The 18,363-nt window shown below is 43.4% G+C and overlaps 6 protein-coding genes across 6 annotated transcripts; 3 read left to right on the top strand and 3 right to left on the bottom strand.

Annotated features, from left to right (window-relative positions):
* Nucleotides 1-528: 528 nt before the first annotated feature.
* LOC119551694 lies at nt 529-6,337 on the top strand. Its single transcript, XM_037861163.1, has 2 exons — nt 529-2,206; nt 2,262-6,337. Exons 1-2 carry the CDS (start codon nt 869-871, stop codon nt 2,271-2,273), a joined length of 1,350 nt encoding a protein of 449 aa, XP_037717091.1. The 5' UTR covers nt 529-868; the 3' UTR covers nt 2,274-6,337.
* A 797-nt stretch (nt 6,338-7,134) lies between these two features.
* Nucleotides 7,135-7,812, bottom strand: LOC119549732 (accessory gland protein Acp29AB-like). Its single transcript, XM_037857974.1, has one exon. The coding sequence runs from the start codon at nt 7,810-7,812 to the stop codon at nt 7,135-7,137; it is 678 nt and encodes a 225-aa protein (XP_037713902.1).
* A 485-nt stretch (nt 7,813-8,297) lies between these two features.
* LOC119550562 (C-type lectin 37Db-like) lies at nt 8,298-9,051 on the bottom strand. The gene has a single exon (XM_037859351.1). It carries the CDS (start codon nt 9,010-9,012, stop codon nt 8,353-8,355), a length of 660 nt encoding a protein of 219 aa, XP_037715279.1. The 5' UTR covers nt 9,013-9,051; the 3' UTR covers nt 8,298-8,352.
* Nucleotides 9,052-9,860: 809 nt separating this feature from the next.
* On the top strand, nt 9,861-10,717 carry LOC119552116 (translocon-associated protein subunit delta). The gene is made up of 2 exons (XM_037861902.1): nt 9,861-10,221; nt 10,282-10,717. The coding sequence occupies exons 1-2, from the start codon at nt 9,982-9,984 to the stop codon at nt 10,540-10,542; spliced, it is 501 nt and encodes a 166-aa protein (XP_037717830.1). The 5' UTR covers nt 9,861-9,981; the 3' UTR covers nt 10,543-10,717.
* LOC119552109 lies at nt 10,707-14,245 on the bottom strand. Its single transcript, XM_037861894.1, has 3 exons — nt 13,851-14,245; nt 12,317-12,467; nt 10,707-12,259 (listed from the first exon to the last, which is right to left on the bottom strand). Exons 1-3 carry the CDS (start codon nt 14,035-14,037, stop codon nt 10,759-10,761), a joined length of 1,839 nt encoding a protein of 612 aa, XP_037717822.1. The 5' UTR covers nt 14,038-14,245; the 3' UTR covers nt 10,707-10,758.
* LOC119552111 lies at nt 12,736-18,362 on the top strand. Its single transcript, XM_037861896.1, has 3 exons — nt 12,736-12,893; nt 17,262-17,445; nt 17,498-18,362. The coding sequence occupies exons 2-3, from the start codon at nt 17,283-17,285 to the stop codon at nt 18,130-18,132; spliced, it is 798 nt and encodes a 265-aa protein (XP_037717824.1). The 5' UTR covers nt 12,736-12,893; nt 17,262-17,282; the 3' UTR covers nt 18,133-18,362.
* The last annotated feature ends 1 nt before the right edge of the window (nt 18,363 follows it).

Here is an 18,363-nt window from a genome sequence, read left to right on the forward strand (position 1 = left end):
GACTCAATGAACCCGCACGAACTTTTGTTTTCATTTACGAACCATCCGCCCAACGCCCCGTCATCGAAAGGATTACAGCATTTTTGGCAATATGCAAATCCGGCCATGAATGAATGAATTTTGGCAAAATAATGGGGAGAGAGAGGTGCGATTGAGGGGTGAAATGCGTACAAGTCACTCAATGTCAGCGAAATGTTAGATGCAAATTCAGTTGTTGTCACACGGTGGGTATCAGTATGAGTATGAGTACGAGTACGAGTATCTAAATCTCCGCTATGGATGGGATGGCAAGTGAAAAACTTTCACATTTGTGACAATTTCAAATTCATCAAAGACATGCAAAGTTCGGTGGAAAAGTTCCGTGCGCGGTGGCAATCAAAGAAAAGTAACGAACATAACAAAACGGAGCCGAGCCGAGGCAAACACAAACACAAAATGGCATAAAATCCAAAAAAGCAAAACCAAATCAAGCCCACTTCAAGGTCACAGCCACATCAACCAAACATACATATGCCTGTGTAGTAGGACATATACTGACATGGCCCACTGTACGACATATGATGTAATATATTCATACGACACCCACTGTACTATAGAATAAGCGGGAAACCTAGTTTAAGTTAACTGTAAACGTTATATTGTCATCCCTTTCTACCGAGTACTGCAGCATAAGAGATCGCGGATAAGTATACCTGTCTCGCTCACACAGATGACCGAGAATAAGGAAGAGGGAGAATCGTTGCGACACTCTGTGTTATGCGTTCGAGGAAAGCGGTTGTGAAATTATAAAATAAAGAAGTTAAACCGAAACTATCGCCGGAGTACATTTATTTGCCTATTACAATATCAGAAGTGGTTCTTACTCAAAATGCCTGACATCGATCTAAACCAATTCACGGTAGTTCAGTTAAAAAACTGGTTAAATGTGCTCGGGCTGCAAACCTCGGGCTCGAAAGCAGAGTTGATGGCGCGTCTGCAGGCCCTATCATCAGAGGCACGTGGTGATCCACCAAATGGAGCTCCATTTAACAGCCAGCAGCCGCCAGAAACCGAAGTAGAGGGAGCCGCATCATTGCCGCTGCAACAACATTTGGAAGGCGCACAGGAAGCTTTGTTCGACTCTGATACGATGACGTCACAGGCAGTGGACGGTATACGCACGGAGAACGTTTCTCTGGTAGATATCGAAAGGGTGAAGCTGCAGAAAATTCTCGACGAAATCGACGCAAACAAGGCCATATTGCAACAGCTTCAAGCGGAGATCGCTGACGTCACCAGGGACAAGCCAAATCATGCTCAGCAAGTCCATGACGTCATCGAAAGCAACATCGAAACTTCTGGAAACCTTAACAGTTTCGCTTGCATCGACGCTGTTAACGCTAACAGCGCCAGGGTTAACAGCGCCAGGGATAGCTTCGATATCGATAATTTTAGTGTTGGAAAGCACGCCACAGACAGTGCTGATCAATGCCAGCTTACAAATGTAAACAAATTGTTAGAATCTCCAGCAACTGCACTCGCACTGGCAAAGGACGTAACAATGGACTACGACGGCAACTCGTGTGCCCGTAACTGGGTCACACAACTGCAAAACATTGCGCAGGTGTACAACTTGGACTCGTTCGTGGTGCGTATGCTCCTCATTGCCAAACTAAAAGGAAAGGCCCAAATTTGGCTGCACGCAAACGCAACACGCATTTTGGAGCCAACCGACCGCCTTTGTGAGCAGCTGATCCTAGCATTTGCATCTAAGATGTCAAAGGGGGAGCTAAGGAACGCGTTCCAAAGTCGACAGTGGCGTTCAGGAGAAAGGTTCGCTTCTTATTTCGAGGAGAAAATTATGCTGGCCAACGATATAAACATCGACAAGGAGGAGCTCATCGAAAACATCATCGAAGGAATTCCGGCACCAGGGCTACGCGACCAAGCTCGCATACAATGTTTCGCCGAACCTGGGCAGATTTTGGAAGCCTTCTCAGGAATCCGTTTACCTGAACGAAAGCAGGAAGTCAATTCTGCGCAGCGCTCTTCCGGAAAGGTTGCAGACACAAAGGACTTCCGTTGCGCCAATTGCAACTCAAAAGGCCACTACGCCAAGGACTGCCAGAAACCGAAACGAGAGCCCGGATCGTGCTACGCATGTGGCAAATTTGGACACTTTGTGGGTCAGTGCCCTGAGCGCAAGAGCGCAAATACAAACAAATACGTAAGATACATACAAATATTTTTTTACAACAGTCCTAAAACCCCATTAATTGCAGCATGCCTCATAGACACTGGCAGCCCAATATCATTCGCCAAAACAGGTGTTATATCCTCTAAAATTAAGATGGAGTTCGTTTCTGAAAACTACTTTGGGCTGAATAAAAGCCAACTGAAAATCTATGGAAGAATACTTTGTTACATAATTAAAGAACGATTAAAATGTCATTTTTACCTGTATATTGTGCCCAATGAGTCTATGAGTCATGAGGTTGTTCTTGGGCGGAATTTTATGGATGCTTGCAATTTAGAATTAGATTTAAGCACCTTAAAAATGATCACGATTGAGCCTGCGAATGCCGATTGCAATGGAAATATATGCAATGCCTGGGAATTTAAACTAACACATAATTTAGATGTTAGCAAGAAACCGGAAAGTGCTATCGAAATTCTGAAGGATACAATTAGTGATACAGTTAGCGAAACAGTTAGTGATACAGTTAGTGAAACAGTTAGTGATACAGTTAGTGATACAGTTAGTGAAACAGTTAGAGAGACAGTTAGTGATACAGTTAGAGAAACAGTTAGTGATACAGTTAGAGAAACAGTTAGTGATACAGTTAGTGATACAGTTAGAGATACAGTTAGTGATACAGTTAGCGAAACAGTTAGTGATAAAGTTAGCAAACCAATTAGTGATAAGGCTAGAGAAACAGTAAAGGATTCAGTTAGTGATAGAGTTAGAGAAACAATTAGTAATACATTTAGTAATTCGATTAATGATTTTTTAAGCAAAGCAGTGCATGATACAGTTATACAAGAAATTGGTGATACAGGTACTGAAAAAGTTAGTTTTAAAGACTTTGGAACAATAAGTGTTTCGATCGGGGATACAGACAACCCTATAGTTAGTAAGGCAACCTGTCCGGCTGCCATCGACGAAGTTAGTAAGGGCGATGTAGTCAATAACAAAAATGAAAGCAATATGTCTATAACGATTCGGGAAATGCTAAGCATAAACTATATGGATGACGAAGACACTGATTACATATGCGGTACAATTGATAATCAAGATCTTTTACCTCAATTAAAAGAGATAATTGAACACAATTACATTAGGGTAGAAAAACCAAAGGAACCGGTTATTAAAAGTGAGATAAAACTTAATTTAGAAAACTCGAAACCGTTTAGTTGTGCTCCGCGGCGGCTTGCCTATGCGGAAAAAGAAAAACTGCAAAAACTTTTGGACGATTATTTAGAAAACGGGATCATTCAACCAAGCCAGTCTGAATATGCTTCTCCTATAGTTTTAGTAAAGAAAAAAACCGGAGACATACGACTTTGCATAGATTTTAGAAAACTTAACAAGGTTTTAATCAAAGACAATTACCCTATACCGCTTATCGATGACCTGTTAGACAAGTTAGCTAATAAAAAAGTATTTTCAAAACTTGATCTAAAAAACGGTTACTTTCACGTTTTTGTCAATAAAGAATCAATTAAGTATACTTCTTTTGTAACACCGTTAGGCCAATTTGAATTTCTTAGAATGCCAATGGGTCTGAAAACGGCTTCAGCAGTTTTTCAAAGGTTTATAAATAAAATCTTCGATGACCTTATTAGAAAGAATCAAGTAATCGTGTACATGGACGACATTATGATCGCCAGCAAAGATGTTAATGAACATTTTCAGATTTTAAAGGAGGTGTTTCTCAGACTTGCTAAGAATAAGTTGGAACTACGTATGGATAAATGTGAGTTCCTACAACAGAGTATTAAATATTTGGGTTTCATTATAAACGGCCAGGGCATCAAAGCTGATGATAAAGGAATAGAGGCAATCCAAAATTTTCCGATACCAGACAAAACGCAACATGTTCAAAGTTTTTTGGGCTTATGTTCTTATTTCCGTAGATTCATTAAAGATTTTTCGACTCTAGCCAAACCTTTATATGATCTCTTGAGAAAAGACGAGAAATTCCATTTTGGAGAAAAGGAAATGAGCTGCTTTATGATGCTTAAAAATAAGTTAGTTGAAGCACCAGTGTTAGCCTTATACAACCACAAAGACGAGGTAGAGCTACATTGCGATGCCAGCTCTCTTGGTTTCGGAGCCGTACTACTCCAAAAGAAAGAAGATGGAAAATTGCACCCCATCTTTTATTTTTCCAAACGCACAAGCATTGCTGAATCGAAATACCATAGTTTTGAGCTTGAAACCATGGCCATTATTCACGCATTGCGTAGATTTAGGATATATTTATTTGGTAGACATTTCAAGATTATTACTGACTGTAACTCGCTAACGTTAACACTTAATAAAGTCGAACTGAATCCGCGTATAGCTAGATGGGCATTAGAGCTACAAAATTATGACTACGATCTAATACATAGGGAAGGAAACAGAATGCAACACGTTGACGCCCTTAGCAGATGTACAAACATTTTAATAGTAGAAACAAATTCATTTGAAGACAATCTGGTTATTTGCCAAGCCAAGGACCCAAAAGTTCAGAAGATAAAGAAACAGTTAGAGGAACATGAGCATAAATTATTCGAAATGAGAAACGGAATAGTCTATAGAAAGAGCAACGATGACAGATTATTATTTTACGTACCTATTGATATGGAAGAGCATATACTCTTTAAATACCACAATGAAATCGGTCATATAGGGAGAGACAAAATGTTAGATATTATTGCAAAGAGTTATTGGTTTCCAAACGCCAAGGAGAAGTGTATAAGTCACATAAAAAATTGCCTAAAATGTGTAGCATTTTCCCCCAATACAGGTAAAGAAGGATTTTTACATTCAATTCCAAAAGGTAGTAAGCCCTTCGAACTTATCCACATTGACCATTATGGTCCAGTCGATTCGGGAAGATCAAAGAAACATATTTTTGTCGTCGTTGACGGTTTTACCAAGTTTGTACGTTTATATACCACAAAGACAACAAATACCCGAGAAGTTATCATAGCCCTTAAAGATTATTTTAGAGCATACAGCAAGCCCAAATGCATTATTTCGGATAGAGGAAGCTGTTTCACTTCCAAAGAGTTTGACGATTTTATGTTAGAATTTGATATTAAGCATATGAAAATAGCAACAGGATCACCTCAAGCAAATGGCCAGGTAGAAAGAATAAACAGAAGTCTTGGACCAATGATAGCCAAGCTGGTAGAGCCAGAGAAAGGTATATACTGGGACTTAGTAATAGATAAAGTAGAGCATGTGCTAAATAACACTCAGCATCGTAGTATTAAACAAAGCCCAAGCAAAATGTTATTCGGCTTAGAGCAAAGAGGAAAAGTAGTAGACGAATTAAAGGAAAAGCTTGAAGAATTAGATAATGCACCAGAAGACAGAGACCTGGAAAACGTTAGAATCAAAGCAGAAAAATGTCAGGAAAAAGCACAAGCATATAACAAACTGCAATATGATAAAAAAGCTAGAAAACCGTCACAGTATAAAAAAGGAGACTATGTAATGGTCAAGAATTTCGATAGCACAACTGGCGTCTCTAGAAAATTAATTCCGAAGAACAAGGGCCCGTATGTAATTTCAAAAGTACTAAGAAATGACAGATTTTTGTTAAAAGATGTTGAAGGATTCCAGGTATCACGCAACCCTTACCAAGGTGTATGGAGCATTAATAATATTAAACACTGGGTAGGTTCCAAAAAGAAATAAAAAAAAAAAACCATTGCAAAATATGTTATATATAATAATCATTACCTATAAGAAAAATTAATAAGAACTGCAACACATTTTGTAAATAAATAAATAAACTTTAATTAATGTTCACAGTGATCAGGGGATCATACAGTCAGGATGGCCGAGTTGTAGTAGGACATATACTGACATGGCCCACTGTACGACATATGATGTAATATATTCATACGACACCCACTGTACTATAGAATAAGCGGGAAACCTAGTTTAAGTTAACTGTAAACGTTATATTGTCATCCCTTTCTACCGAGTACTGCAGCATAAGAGATCGCGGATAAGTATACCTGTCTCGCTCACACAGATGACCGAGAATAAGGAAGAGGGAGAATCGTTGCGACACTCTGTGTTATGCGTTCGAGGAAAGCGGTTGTGAAATTATAAAATAAAGAAGTTAAACCGAAACTATCGCCGGAGTACATTTATTTGCCTATTACACCTGTTAGCCAAAGTATTTATACGATAGTATCCGATTTTCTGATTGCCAATAAAATGTACTTAAAACAAAGCTGAAAGGCCAATTCGGATAGATGGGTGGCATTAATCATTTCCAGTCAATAGTCAATATTTATGGCTTGACTTTGACGACGCGCTTTGTACCGATCGGACAGGACTCTGAATTTGGTATTTTACTTTTCCATCGACTCGTGCAATTCGAAATCAATTACAATCGAATTGCCGTAAATATTAGACGGAGTGGTGGCCAAATACAGAGCGGTACCGGAGAAAAACTGTCAGAAAAGAACCTATTTTAATTAGCAAAGGCGTCGGTACCAAATTACTGTGACTGGAACGGCCTAAACTTGGCGTAGTACTGCCAGTCAAAATTTAAATAAATAAATAAATTAATTTGAAAAACACCTTATGATTACCAACATCGTAACAAGTATTTGCTAATTTTATGATATTATATTCACCCAGTAAACTAGCTAATTTTTTTATTTAATACGTAGCTAGAAAACACACAAGAAATCCAACTAAGAAAGTTAAAAAAAAAAAATACTTTTGAATCCTAAATACATATATTTTTCCAAAGGAAAACCCTGTGAATTTGTGTGAGATTACAAATATTCTATATCTGAGCTATAATACACATTTTTTTATATAGCGTTGAACCATTTAAGCCAAGAAGTTTTTTTCCATTCTAAATAAAAACAACTTTTGCAAGCCACAAAATTTAAAATTTATTATTCTCAGTTGTTTCACTCAATTTCATCGCCTGCTTGGCAAATGAAATAGTTTTGCTCCTCACATTGTCTATCCCACATCTGTTTCTCAAGAAGAACACAACGTTCGGAATCTCCGCGAGTTGGTTGACCACTACTCCAACTCATAAATCTTGGTCGCTTCCCTGATGTCAAGGACATATACTCGCCCCTGTTCGCGAGATCATTAATATCTATCCAGAAGTCAGTTGAGGATGGCAGCTTGGCTTTGAGGGCGGCCAATTCAGCGTCGCTGCGAATACTCGCCAGGTGACCTCCCATTCGACGACAAAAATCTTCAGCGGCGAACCAATTCAGCGATTTGCTTTGTTCAATATAATAAAATCCTGTGCCGACCAGCTCAAAGTCCTTTGGGAGGCCCTTCTTTGCTTTGCTTTGCAATGACGCCAGGTTGGATATGACCTGTTGCTGGGCAGCCAGTTGTCGTTCAATGTTGTCCAGCTGAACTTGAGAGCCTTGTTGATGGAAATCCGTGAGATTCATTCCCGAGCTTTGGTGATAGGCAACGTGATCCAGTATCGGCCACAGCGATCTGAAGCAGAATCCACCACACTGATTCACAGGGTCCTCGACTTTACATTCCGAGCTCACAACATCCAAAGACAGAAATCCACACAGTAGGGCGGAGAGCAGAACGGCTGCAGTCTTAAACATTTTTAATTTTTGCAAACAGCAGACGAGGCACTGTCAAGTTTACCAATCTGCTTCGAACTGATCTACCATGGCTCTGAAATGTCTCAATTATACCCATGTTGGCACCATAATATTGGTATATTTGTGGTGTTTTTGGCGAATCATTCTGTTGATAAGGGCGACCTTAGATGACCCGACTTCATTTTCTCCCAATGATTCGCTGTACGATCGTACCTAAGAATTTTGATAACCTTTTAAAACGAATATGTTTCAAGGTCGGTACCACGGGACGTTTTGGGGGATACTTACCTCACGAATTCAAGTCCTCCCTTTCTGCCCACCGACCAAAAACAAAATATCGGACCTCCACATTATATACCAGATAAGGTTTTCAAGTGAGTCATGAAATCGAATCAAAATGGTTTTCCAAGTTAATGCCAATTCACATTTATAGATATGGAGACCCGGAGATCTGTTTACAATAAACCAACAACCACAAAAATAAATGTTTTTTGCAAAATCTTTTATTTTTTAAAATTGTATTGAAAATATTATAATTTTTCACTCCTTTATATCACCTGCTTGGCAAATGAATAAAGTAGACTGGTCGCAGTTCGCATCATACATAAGATTATTCAGGAGAACACAATGATGGCTGGTATTGTTTGGTTCTCCCGATGACCACTTAAGAAGGGTTGACTGTTTTCCGGAGGTCAAGGACACGTATGCGCCCGTTTTACCCAGATCGTTGATGTCCAGCCAGAATTCAGTTGAGGATGGCAGCTTGGCGTTGAGGGCGGTGAGCTCCGCATCGCTGCGAATGCTCGCCAGGTTACCTCCCATTCGACGACAGATATCTCTAGCGGCGAACCAATTCTGCTGGCTGTATTTCTCAATGTAGTAGAAACTGCTACCGATCTGCTCAAAACTCTTTGGGATGTTCATTTGAGACGATTCCAGGCTTGATAGAACCTGTTGCTGGGCAACCAGTTGCTTCTCAATTTTATCCAGTTGAACTCGTGTGGCTATGTGATTGATATCGCTTGCATTAGATCCCGATTCCTGGTGGTAGGAAATGTGATCCAGTATCGGCCATAGCGCTCTGAAGCAGAATCCACCGCACTGGCTCACTAGATCCTCCACGTTGCAATCGGTACTCGTACTCCCACGCAGTTGGGAAGCGAAGAGTGTGCAAAACAGAAAAATTACTATCTTAAACATTTCAAATATGTTGCGAGCACAAAGACGTGATTTATTTAATGAATATTTTTCAACTGCGTTTGTCTGTCTCCAACAAGCTCGTTTAATACCCATGCCCAAGTATGTTAGTAATAATGTGTGTTGTACTATATGGTTGATAAGACAGAAAACGACCCTAGATGGCCCAACTTCCCGTATTGTTGTTAATAAATATGTGCCTTTTCCAAAAATCGCAGATCTATCAAATGCTCGGTTCTACGGGGGGAAATGTAGTATTCAAAAAGTATGAAACATACATGAAAAACCCACTACGCAACCATACACACGTACATCTGTATATTGTTGTTAAATTATAAGATAGATATGTTTTCCAATTATCAATTTGATATGCTTAAAAATATAATTTTATATGAACAAAAATATCAATTTGATATGATTGAAATTACCAATTGAGATGCAAATATAAATGTAAAATGGCCACCAAGGGTTCCAAATTTAAAATGTTATATGTTTTTCAGTTCCAAAAACCAGCGGAATTCTTAGATTTTCTGGGGTTTTTTTTAATTAATTGCCTCTTGTTGATAGCTACATTTTAAACGTTAGTTTGTGAGCTGCAAAATTATTATTCAAAATTTTACGCTGTGAAAATATGTTTTGATACTAAAATAAAGAAAACGTGTTGCTTATAATTTTTTGTATTATATTGAATGAAACCACTGAAACATTTTTTTATGGATAAATAATGCAATTTTAACGTTTAGCTATTTTATAGCCAAATTTGAATCGATAGTACCCATCTCTGGCGGACACCAGTGTGACCATCAACCGCGGAAGACCTCGGCAATTTTCGTAGCTGTCAAGTGACGTATGGTGCTGTCGTGGCGTTCACTGCAGAGAGAAAGAAAGTCCCAGGTCGCCGAGTTGGATTGCCGCTGAGTTCCACCAATTTTACTGATTCCTCAATAAAAACCACACTAAAACACGACCAAGATGTCCCGTCAACTGTTCGCCATCTGCCTGATTGCCGCCGTTTGCGCGTCCGGAGTCTACGGCAGCTGCAAGGCCACCGTGAGCTCCTTCAGCACACAGGATGCCACGATTCTGACCCAGCTGGCCCATGTGGGCGAGTTCACGCTGCAGTGCAGCGGCTCGGCTCCCGCCAGCCTGTTCGCCGAGTTCCCCTGCGGCAAGGTGGTGCCGGTGGCCAAGGTGGGCGACGACAAGTACCAGGTAAGACAGTAATCCTCGCCAGAGGTCGTCCGAAAAAAACTAATTCTTGTCCCGCACTAGGTGAGCTGGGTGGAGGACATCAAGCAGGGCAGCAGCGGCAACGTTCAGGTGCGTCTCTTCGACGAGGATGGCTATGCCAATGTGCGCAAGGCCCAGCGTGATGGCGACAAGGTTTCCTCGGTGAAATCCCTGCTCGACATTTCCGTGCCCACCAAGGGTGCCTACAAGGGTCCCTGGATCAAGGCCGAGCTTCTCGCCGCCTTCCTAGTCGGCGGATTCGCTTACTTCGCCTTCACCACCAAGGGCAAAGTGCAGTCCTAAGAACGGATGCCTTAGTCATCGTTTCCTTGAATGAAATTCATTCGCACTAACATCATGTAGCATCAAATTGGCCGGGTCCCAGAGATTTTTCCACATTTTGTACACCTAAGCATCGGATCACCCGCCGCCCCAAAATAAACAGATCGAAAGACCAACCGGTGAAGTCTATTTGAGATTAATTTAATTTTAATTTAGAGATAACTTGTACGAATACTTTTAAACCTGTCCTGCGGAGGGCACCCCGTTCATGGTCGCCTCCTCGTCCGAGGAGATGTCGATCATGCTCTCCACTCGCGACGGCGACATCACATAAACAAAGTGCTCCGTGGAACCCTCGGGTCCAACTGGCGGCGGGAGTATAACCACGGAGCCATCCTGCGGCGGCGGTGGCGGAGTATCAATGCTGCAGTACTTGAGATTCCCGGCTCCTCCTCCTCCGCCCGAATCATCTGGCGGTGGCGCTCCCCCGTTGCAGTCAAAATTCTCCAGCTCCAGCTCCAAATCACTGACGATTCGCATGCAACGCATCTTGGCCAGCGACTGGAACTTCATGGGCATGGCACGCACCTGCCGCGCCAGACTCAGGAAGAACAGGGTATTGGCGTCCAGTTCCCGGTTGGCCTGCAGAACAGCGGACACGTCCCAATCGCTGGGGAAACGCGGATCACAGATCTTACGCGTTTTGGCGGGCGACGCCTGCTGTTGCTGCTGAATTTGTGGCATCTGCATCGGCTGCTGTGGCTGCATTTGTCCGGCATTTCCGCCCGAGCAGCTGAGATTTATGGCCGTGGTTTGCGGCGAAGGTTGCACTCTTCGCACCTTGGAGGCCGGTGGCGCTGACGGCGGTGGTGGCGGGGTGGGATTGCCCATGGGTAAATTAACGCCAGGACAGTTGCCATTCAAGCGATTGGCATTCTGCACTTGATTGGCCAGGTTCTGGAACAATCCCAGAGGTGTTCCAGCTGCCGCAGCGGCCGTTAGCTCCTTTTTAAAGTTATCCGCCGCCGCAAAGAGATGCGGTTCGATGATCAGGCAGCCCACATTGCTGTTGGGCCCGCTTCCAGAGCTGCAACCCGGCGGCGTGATCGTGGGTGGCAGCGGCAGTCCAGCGGCCACGGCCGCCGCCTTGAGCGTGGCCAGCGGGAACATTTGCTGGGCCAATCCGCCCACACCCAAGCCCATGGGCAGGTGGTTGGCCAGCGACGCCAGGGCATTGGCATTGGCCTTGCTGACAGCAGCTGCTGCGGCAGCGGCTGAGGATGCGGGTGAGATGGGCAGGGGCAGGACAACGGCGGAATTGCAGCCACTAGTGGCAGGTGGTGTCATTGAACTAAGCGGAGCCACTGCAGCACAGTTGAGACTCCCGGTGGCGCTGCCATTGCTATTGCTATTGTGAATTTGCGGTCCTGCGGATCCGGAAGCGCCTCCCGATCCTCCTCCTGTGCCGCCCAAATTGCTTCCCGGTGAGATCATATTCGGGGGCGTGGCCACGCCCAGACTGGATGTCAGGGCGGGCGCCGAAGTGCTGCTCAAGGCGGTCGTATAAGTATTAACCGTGTGCGTTCCAATGGACGAGCAACCCGCTGATGCAGTGGCAATCGTGATCTTCAATTCATCCTCGCCTCCATTGCTGGCCGCCTTGGCCAAAACTTGGTAGCCAAAATCGCACTCCGTGTCATCCTCGTCGTTGGATTTTCCATTACCGTTGGCGGAGTTTCTATAAGTGCAGTTTAGGGATCAGTTTGGTTAGGTTATTTCAGTAGGGTTCACTCACCTGCCCGGCCCCTGGAAGGGCTTAAGGAAATCCATGTGGTCTGCATGGGCCCAGTACTGGTACTTCTTGGACGTCTTGGTGCCCACGCGAAATGAGCGGAGATACTTTGTATAGCTGTCCCTTAGATTTTTCCATTTCCGTTTGGAGGCTTCTGCAAAACCATTGAAATAGGAAATGTTATTTTTTCTTCAATAATTGTTTATTTATCTTCTACAATTTGAGTTTGTGGATAAAATAAGTTTATAATCTCTTTTATACTGTTAAAAATTGGTGAAACTAGTTTTCTCATAATAAAAAATTAAAGTATTCAAAACTTTAAATTCAAGTTTAAAACCTCCAGAAGTGTGACCGCCTTTCAAGACGAACGAAATGCAGGTCTCCAGGGAACACAGCGTCAAAAATGGCATATTATTATCAGGAATTAAGTTCAGTCGAATTCGGAAATCCAAGCAAGTTGCAAGCGCTTTTTTCAAGGCAAATAAGCCAATTAAAGGATCCATTCTTGTGTTGGCATACACTGCAACGCAAAAGGAATTGCTAGTGCCAAGAAACTAAACCAAAATTCATTAAATCGCTGGTAAGTTGTTATCAGTACTTATAATTCTTGTGATTCCCCGAATTTCAAGGGACTTAATATACGCAATCAGCCTAATTGGCTAAAGTTAAGTTCTATATGTAGAAAGTATATGCAAATTATGCGTATAATCTTTTCTGGCAAAACGTTTCAAGTAAAGTTCTTGGAAACATAAGTCCCGTTTGAATGAAAGGGAAATGCAAGAGAAAAAAATTAATGCCGGCGATGCAATAATAACAAACGGAAGATGTTTATGTTTATGAGAGAGCGAAAGATAGAGAAACAAGTAGAGGCCAATACAGGGTGCTACAAGTTTAGAAGCCCAAGCAAAAAAAGAGGCATTTATTAGGATTAATAGAAAAATTGTATGTTTGTTAAGATTTTTACATATTCCATTAAAGTTTTATTTATTTTTAATTATTTGAAAGTGCAGCACAGGTGGTTGCTTGTTTTGGGCCAAAACTCGCACCTGGCAATACCGGGCGCAATGTTTTTGTTTTGAAAAGCTCTCGCCTGCCCACTCCCACTGCCGCCCCACCCCCGCCAACCCGTTCCCTTTCTCGCTCTCTCTCAGCATCAGAGAGCGCGCAGTTTTCGCTCTTGGACTGTTTTTGTTTGTTTTTTCTGCGTGCCAGTGTGTTTTCCTTTTTATTTTTTTTTTGTTGTTTCTGCTTCTCGCTGCAATTTGCCGACCGCACTCCAACACACACACACAAGCAAATACGTTTTCTATATACATATATGTACCAGCGTACGAAAAATATCAGGCCGGGCGGTTTGAGTTTGGCCGCTTTCAGGTACATATACATAGGTGGTATATATACGGTGTGGCAGTGTGAGTGGGTTCTACGTAATTCAATTTCCTGCGCCTCCTTGTTAGAGAGTGGGCGGGAGTGGGAGGGGGTAGGGTTGAACTATAACTAGGAAACCATCCAGGGAACCGCTAGTACTATTACCTACCCACTGAAAGACCTATCTCATCGGCGATTTGCGTCCACACCTTCAGCTTCACTTCGACGTTCTTGTAATCCGGATTGTGATTGTTGTACACCACATCGTACTTCTTGACGATCTCGATGAAATCGGAGGTGTTATCCGACGTGGTCGAGGACTCGCTGATTGCGCGCGCCACTTTCACATCCTTCATGCTAACGGTGCTTTGGCTAACGGTATCGCAAGCTCCTTATTTTTCGGGAGCCCTATGCTCTATGCCTATTGCCTTACGCTAACAGTACACAGAGAGCAAGAGTGGCAGGCAGAGAGAGACAGAGAGAGAGAGAGCAAACCAGAGAGCGAATCTGAATCTGCCAACCGTCCGACTACCGTTCTGTGTGCGACCGCTCCGGCAAACGTTGGACACTTGAATGAAACGACGACGACGACGACGCCGCCGCCGAGAGCTGCATGCACACACAAGTACGCTCCCCACTCCACCGCTCCCCCTGGCCGCACCGCCCCTGCCTGCCCTGCCCCTCCCCCCACCGCCCCCACCACCCGCCGCGCGCGCACACTCACAGACACACAGGCCAAACACACACACGCACACATGCATAGACGACAGCCCGAACCAACAACAACAAGAAGAGCAACAACAACAACAACAAAAGCGGGGCCCCAACAGCGAACGTCGTTGGAGGACGTGTAAAGAAGAACAAGAACAAGCAGGCGAGCTCATCATGATGAAAAAGAGACGGGGGAGGGGGGCGACATGGGCGTTCGCACCGCTCCAGCGCTAACCGCCCACCAGGGCAAAAACAACAAAAAAAAAAAAACAACAACCAGAGGGCTAGTTGCACTAGTGTTTTGTACGTATGTGTGTTTATAAAAATATATGTATGTTTTGCGGGTTGGATACAAAAACCAAGCGCGACAAAATTGCGATGCTGCCCGCACTTTGTGGCAGGCAAAATGTGCTGCAAAAGCAGCTTAAATGCATTTTTAAATGCATCACGAAGAAGAAACTGTTGATTATCACGTGCCGCCATCAAGCCAAGTTCAAGGTCATAGCATAAGCAAAGAAGTATCGAAAGGATATCATTTCGATGGAAATTGGCGAGGGGAGAGAGAGAGAGAGAGCTTCAAGCTATGCAAAAAGAGAGTGATCTTTGCTTATCCTTATCAGTTTGGCTCAAGAGAGCTTTTGGTACCGCTAGTATAGAGCAGCTTGACGAGAGAGAGAGCCAGTGGAGAGAGGGGAGGGGTAGAGTGATTTCGAGAAAGGGGTGGTGAGGAGGTGGGTGGAGGAGAGCAGGATGAGCAAAACATAAGAGTGGGCGAGCCAGCCCAGGGGCGTATGTGGAGTGCATTTAAAAGGGGTTTTAAACCTTTTGTTCGTGAAAAGACTAAGCAACAAACTTATTCAAGGGATTTTAAGTTGTTATAAGGTTTAAATTATAGTAGAAACTTAAGGCAATTTTAATATGGGTGGGCGGAGGGATATAATGTTTAAAAACAAAACACCTACGTTTATTTTAACCCATTTTAAAGGGGAGCTTCATATCTGTAGTTGAACCCCCTTTTAGACCCCCTTGGATCCGCTTCTGGCTCAGCGAAGTGGCTCCATCGATCCGTCTCTTTCAGGTCCCCTTTCCCCCAAGGCCTCCCGTCCTCTTCTTCTTTTCCTGCTGTTGCGACTCTGGTTTTGTTGTTGCGAACCTACGACCAGTTAACTTACCTACCGCTTTGGCTCCTTCCAAACTAACACACACACACACTTTGGCGAATATTTAGCCAGGCGACGACGTCGGCGCCTGTATGTGTGTGTTTGTGCGCTTTGGCTGCGTGTGTACGTTTGTATCTCTTCAGCTTGTGCGGGTTTTTTTGTTGCTTTTATTATAAGTATTTTTTCGCTTTTCTCTCGTCTCGCCTCGTCTCTTTGCCCGCCCTCGCCATCGCCCTCTTTCCCTCCCTCTTCCCTCTTTTTGCCTCTCTGCCCGCCCCCACTCGCACTCGCAGCACCGACGTCTCTGTGCCCCGTCCCTCTCGCTCTTTTGGCACAAGTCCTGGCGGCCGGCTCTTGCTCTCCCCCTCTGCCTCTTCAGCGCCCCCTCCCCCTTTGCATCCTCATCCCCCTCCCTCTCGCACCCACAGCTCCCGGTTTGCCAGCTCCAAACGTCATCATCGTCGCCATCATCATCATTATCATCAACAGCCAGCCCCCAAACAGCAGCAGCAGCAACAAGAACAACAACAAAGGCAGCAGCAACAGCAGCATTTCGTGGAATGGAGAAGGGGAGTGGGGAGGGGAGGGGAGGGGTCGGGCGGGTAGTGGGTCGCTGGGCGTTTTGGCGTTCGACGTCGAAGGCCTGGCTGTCTGTATGTATGGGTGTGTGTGGGCCGTTCGTTGCCTGTAAGTATGTGTGTGTGTGAGTTTGCTGCTGTGTGTAGCTGTGCCGCAAAAAGAGAGTGGGGGAGATTGGGGCTGGAAGGGGGGTGTTGTGGGGCTGCCTGGAAGGGGGCGGGCAATGGGCTTTGGTCTATGCCATCAGCAAGCTGGAACGGAGCGCTGGGGGAGGGGGGCGGAGAGCGGCCTACCGCCGCTGGTGGAGCTCTGTTGTTGTTGTTGCTGCTGTAGGTTTTATTTGTTGTAGCTGCCGTTGCTGTGCCGTTGTTGTTGTTGTTGTTGCCTTTCGCAAATCGATAAACGATGTCCGGACTGCGGAGTAGGCGAACGCTTTGCGTGTGCACATATGTATGTATATATATGTATGTGTGTGTATATACGGACGCCTCTATATACAAAACATTCAACTATATAACCATATATAATACACAATCATTGGTGTGCGTTTACATAATGTAGGCGATTTTTATATGAGCGCCTAACGGAGTTTTGATGCAATCTGCAGCCAATACATATTTACTTACTTGTGCACCACCTGATGACCGATGACCCCCCAGGAACTATTTCGTATTTTGTGTTGACCCAACCATTTGGCATATTTGCAACATTGATTAAAGCCCAAATACAAGTTTCCAAAATGCGCACTTTAAGGAATGCTTCTATGAATAATTGCATTATCCTTGACTAATTTGTATCTGTTTAATGTTCTCCACTAAAGCATAAACTGCTGGATCTACAAGCACTCGTAATACTTTTATAGTTACCTCTAACTAGATTATACATCTCTATATTTTCATAATATCCTTTTGTATCTTCGGAAAACTACTAATATATCAAAATTTAAAATCTTCAGAACCAATAAAATTCCTAAAGGTATATTCTACAATATTATATGGTCATCCGATTTTGATTTAAGCAACAGATCATACAGAAGACAACCGAAAAAGTTGTTGTATGTAACATTCAAAATTCTTATTCATAACTCAAATTAGTTCACTAAAAATAAGAATCCTTTTATATTTTCATAGAGTCTTAAAGTAAAAACAAATATGAGTTCCACCTTTGAACAACATTTGGAACAGGTTGTCGCTGACCTTTACGGCTACTCGAACCATTGTGATTTCGCCGTCGTCCGGGATTTTATACTGGACAAAATAGTGATGCAGAATAATTTGCTGACAACCACATGCAAGGTTGAAAGCATAAATTTTGGTATGAAATATAACAATAACATTAGATACAAATGTAATTCTGTGCTTTGTAGGCAGCAGAGCTCTAGGAATCCAGAACTGTGAAAGCGATTACGACGTGCTGATATTGCTCGAGTTTCCCTCTTATAAAGATATTATCGTACGCCCGGATCAACATCGTCCGGGGATGGTGCATTTGGACTTCAAAAATATGTCATTCAACAGTTTTACGGAGGACACGCTACTGGATAATCGTTGGTACCTCAAGCGCGAAGAGGTGCAAACATTGATGCAGTGCATCCTGATGAATGCCCACGGTCGCACGCTGACGGGCAGGCACCACGATTATTACACACTGCGGTACCACCGCAAACCAAATTGCCACACCATCACCGCGGAATCGAAAAGCCATGTGTTCTCCATCGACTTTGTGCCAGCGATCAAGATCCACTTCGATGGATGCGACTGGGAAGGAGTACCCAAATTCTCGCCAGGACCGAAACGGTCAAACGGATGCACCTTTATGATGGGTGCCATTAAAAGCGAGATACATTTCTTTAATGAGAGCGGTAAGAATATCAAAGAAGCCCTATTGTTGCTAAGGGCACTGTGCGAGGCAAAGGACCTGCCTAAGATTCGCAACTACCATTTGGTTTCCTTGGCCCTCGACCTAGTCCACAGGGCCCTCGACCTAGTCCTTTGTTTTTGAAAGCATTCATGTGTCGTTATCAGTGTTTTTTGATATATTCATTTTTACCAGGTTGGTTTGGTCGCAAATTTTGTTACGTTTTGAGTATGCTCGTTGTATGACTAGTACATAAGATCTCTCTATTGTACTTTAACTTTTATTACATTTGGAGTTGGGGCTTCTAAGAAATCATCAGGAAGAAATTGTTAAAATCAGATTGATTTATGGATAATAAAGACAAACATATTTTAT

Source organism: Drosophila subpulchrella, chromosome 2R (assembly GCF_014743375.2).
Source record: "Drosophila subpulchrella strain 33 F10 #4 breed RU33 chromosome 2R, RU_Dsub_v1.1 Primary Assembly, whole genome shotgun sequence".
Taxonomy (NCBI): Eukaryota; Metazoa; Arthropoda; class Insecta; order Diptera; family Drosophilidae; genus Drosophila; species Drosophila subpulchrella.